Source organism: Orycteropus afer, unplaced genomic scaffold (genome assembly GCF_000298275.1).
Source record: "Orycteropus afer afer isolate SDZICR_OR568_19922 unplaced genomic scaffold, OryAfe1.0 scaffold00053, whole genome shotgun sequence".
Taxonomy (NCBI): domain Eukaryota; kingdom Metazoa; phylum Chordata; class Mammalia; order Tubulidentata; family Orycteropodidae; genus Orycteropus; species Orycteropus afer.
The window spans coordinates 8,260,557-8,262,976 of NW_006921640.1; the positions used below are offsets into that span (position 1 = coordinate 8,260,557).

The 2,420-nt window shown below is 41.8% G+C and overlaps 1 protein-coding gene across 1 annotated transcript in view; it reads right to left on the bottom strand.

The window, feature by feature from the left end:
- EPHX2 (epoxide hydrolase 2) overlaps window positions 1-2,085 on the bottom strand; it is a 113,365-nt gene extending 111,280 nt beyond the window's left edge. The window contains exon 1 of the mRNA XM_042780666.1: window positions 1,985-2,085. Coding sequence (XP_042636600.1) covers window positions 1,985-2,085 — 101 coding nt within the window. The remainder of the gene's footprint in view (window positions 1-1,984) is intronic.
- Window positions 2,086-2,420: the final 335 nt, after the last annotated feature.

The window sequence follows — 2,420 nt, forward strand, 5'->3', positions numbered from 1 at the left end:
AAAAAAAAAAAAACCAAAGAATTCTAAGACTCCTTAGATGGGGCACAATTGAGAGAGTACACAGTTTCCACCTTTCTCCTTATTCCTGACAATAGTTTATAATTTGTTATTTTTCTTTGGCATTGACAGAGTGATCTTTCTTTTTATACTTTACTTTTAAAGATGCATTTCTCTGTTCTGATTATAGAAAAAGAAGGAAAATCATTCAATAATCCCACCTGGAATAATCCTGGAACATTCTGGTATATTTCTTCCAGACATTTTTCTACACGAAACTTTTATCCATAGTTAAGCCATGCTATATAAATAGTTTACAACACATTCTGAGGGGGTTTTCCCCCACTTATTGCTACACAAATATTTTCGGATGTCACTAAAATGCCACCCTGAACATCACATTTATTGGTGGATACTTCCTAGTTTACTATTTCCCAATGATCAGATTTGGAGGATGTTTCTGTAGCTTGCTACTACAATAAGAAAGGCTTCAATCTTTGGAAATAACTTTTTTTTTTCTCCCCAGAGTGTACTACATTGAAGATGTTTATTTGCTTGCTTGTTTTTTTCTGTTCATATATGTATCAGAGCCAGTTGGCTGAAGTTCTGCTATACGTGCTTGCATCACTAGGGTAGCCAAGCTGAAGGCACACTTCCACGTGGCAGAGAGCAAAAAGTGATGGCAGAGCAACATAATGACTTTTACTTCTCTTGTTGTTGAGAGTATACAAAACAGCACAACAAACATCAATTCAAGAATTTCTACATGTATAATTCAGTGACATTAATTACCTTCTTTGAGTTGTACAAACATTCTTACCCTCCTTTTCTTAGTTGTTCCTCCGTCATTAACATAAACTCACTGTCTCCTAAGGTTCTTATCTAATCTTTCAAGTTGCTTTTGTCAATTTGATCCCATATAGATAGTTCTTAAAAGAACAGACCTTTTCTTCTAGTTAAGTTAAATTATCAGGTCACTTCAAGAACTCTTCAGGGAACATCTTGGTTTAAGGTTTAAAGATTAACTCAGGGCAATAGTTTACCCAGCGTCCATGGTTCCAGAAAGTCTAGAGTCCATGAGCATTTGAAATTCTGGTCTGCATTTCTCCCCCTTTTGATCAGGATTCTTCTGTGGAATCTTTGAAATGTTCAGTAATGGTGGCTAGTAGTTTAGAATTTGTTCTTCCTTTTCTTTGGTGTTGCTTGAGTGATCTTTTTATTCTTTATTTTAAAGATGCATACTCCTTTTCTGATTACAGAGAAAGAAAAAAAGATCATTCATAATCCCACTTACTTCTTGTGGTCTCATGGCAAAGGAGGCTGTTGTTCATGGAGGTGGAAATAACGTTTTTTCTATTCTAATCTCAGTGCACGTCTTTAAAAGAGGTTCCATTAGGTGGCATTACTAGTTGAAGGGTAAAACAGTCAATACTCAAATTCTTAACCTCGTTCCACGTCAAGACACAGGAAAAAGGCAGCAAACAGCTCAGGTAGTAATTTCCCTCATTTTAGGAAACTGTCCAATATAAAGGGCAACTTCATAAAGGAGCTCTGGCGGTGTAATGGTTAAAGCATTGGCTGCTAATCAACAGGTCGACGGTTCCAACCCACTCTCTCCGTCTGAGAAAGATGAGGCAGTCAGCTTCCTTAAAGGATTTACAGCCTTGGAGACCCTATGGGGCAGTTCTACTCCGTCCTATAGGGTCGCTGTGAGTCGGGATCTAATTGGTGACAGTGGGTTGTGTATCTGGTAGCAAAGTTCATTACTTAGCATTAAAAGGCAATGGATTTAAAATACACTGGTACTTTAAAGGCAGGGTAATTATTTTAACTTTTCGCTTGGCTCTCTCCTTAAAGCAATCAGAAACAAATACTGGAACTCCAAAAACGTTAACTTTACAGCGAGAGTCCGCCTCCTGCAGGAAGCACTCACCCGTGCAGGACAGAAGCGGGCTCCCGAGCAGGAGCGGCGACACCAGGTCCTTACCTAGGCAGCGCCAGGGTCTCGCTCGCGAGGCCCAAGGCGGCGAGGATCGAGGGCACCGCCAACACTCCATCGAGGTCAAACACAGCAGCGCGCAGCGCCATAGCCAGACTACGACTCTGCCACCGACCCAGGGAATTATGAGAAGACTACGAAGGCGAGTCTGTACATAAAGGCCGCAGGGAGCTCCCGCCCCGCCCCCTCATCCCGGTCCGGAGCCGGTGGGGCCACCCGCAGTTTTCTGTCTCCACCTGCACAGCTTCCAGATGCAAGAACTCTGGGCTAGAACGCAACTCCTTCAGTCACCTAAATGTCCAAAGTCTCACTGCGCACCCACAAGCTTTGAGAAAAAGGAGGCCTGAGAGACAGAAGCCACAAACACACTGAAGCGTGTGTATGTGCGTGTATGTGTTACCAAATGGTTTTTCATTCAATATTT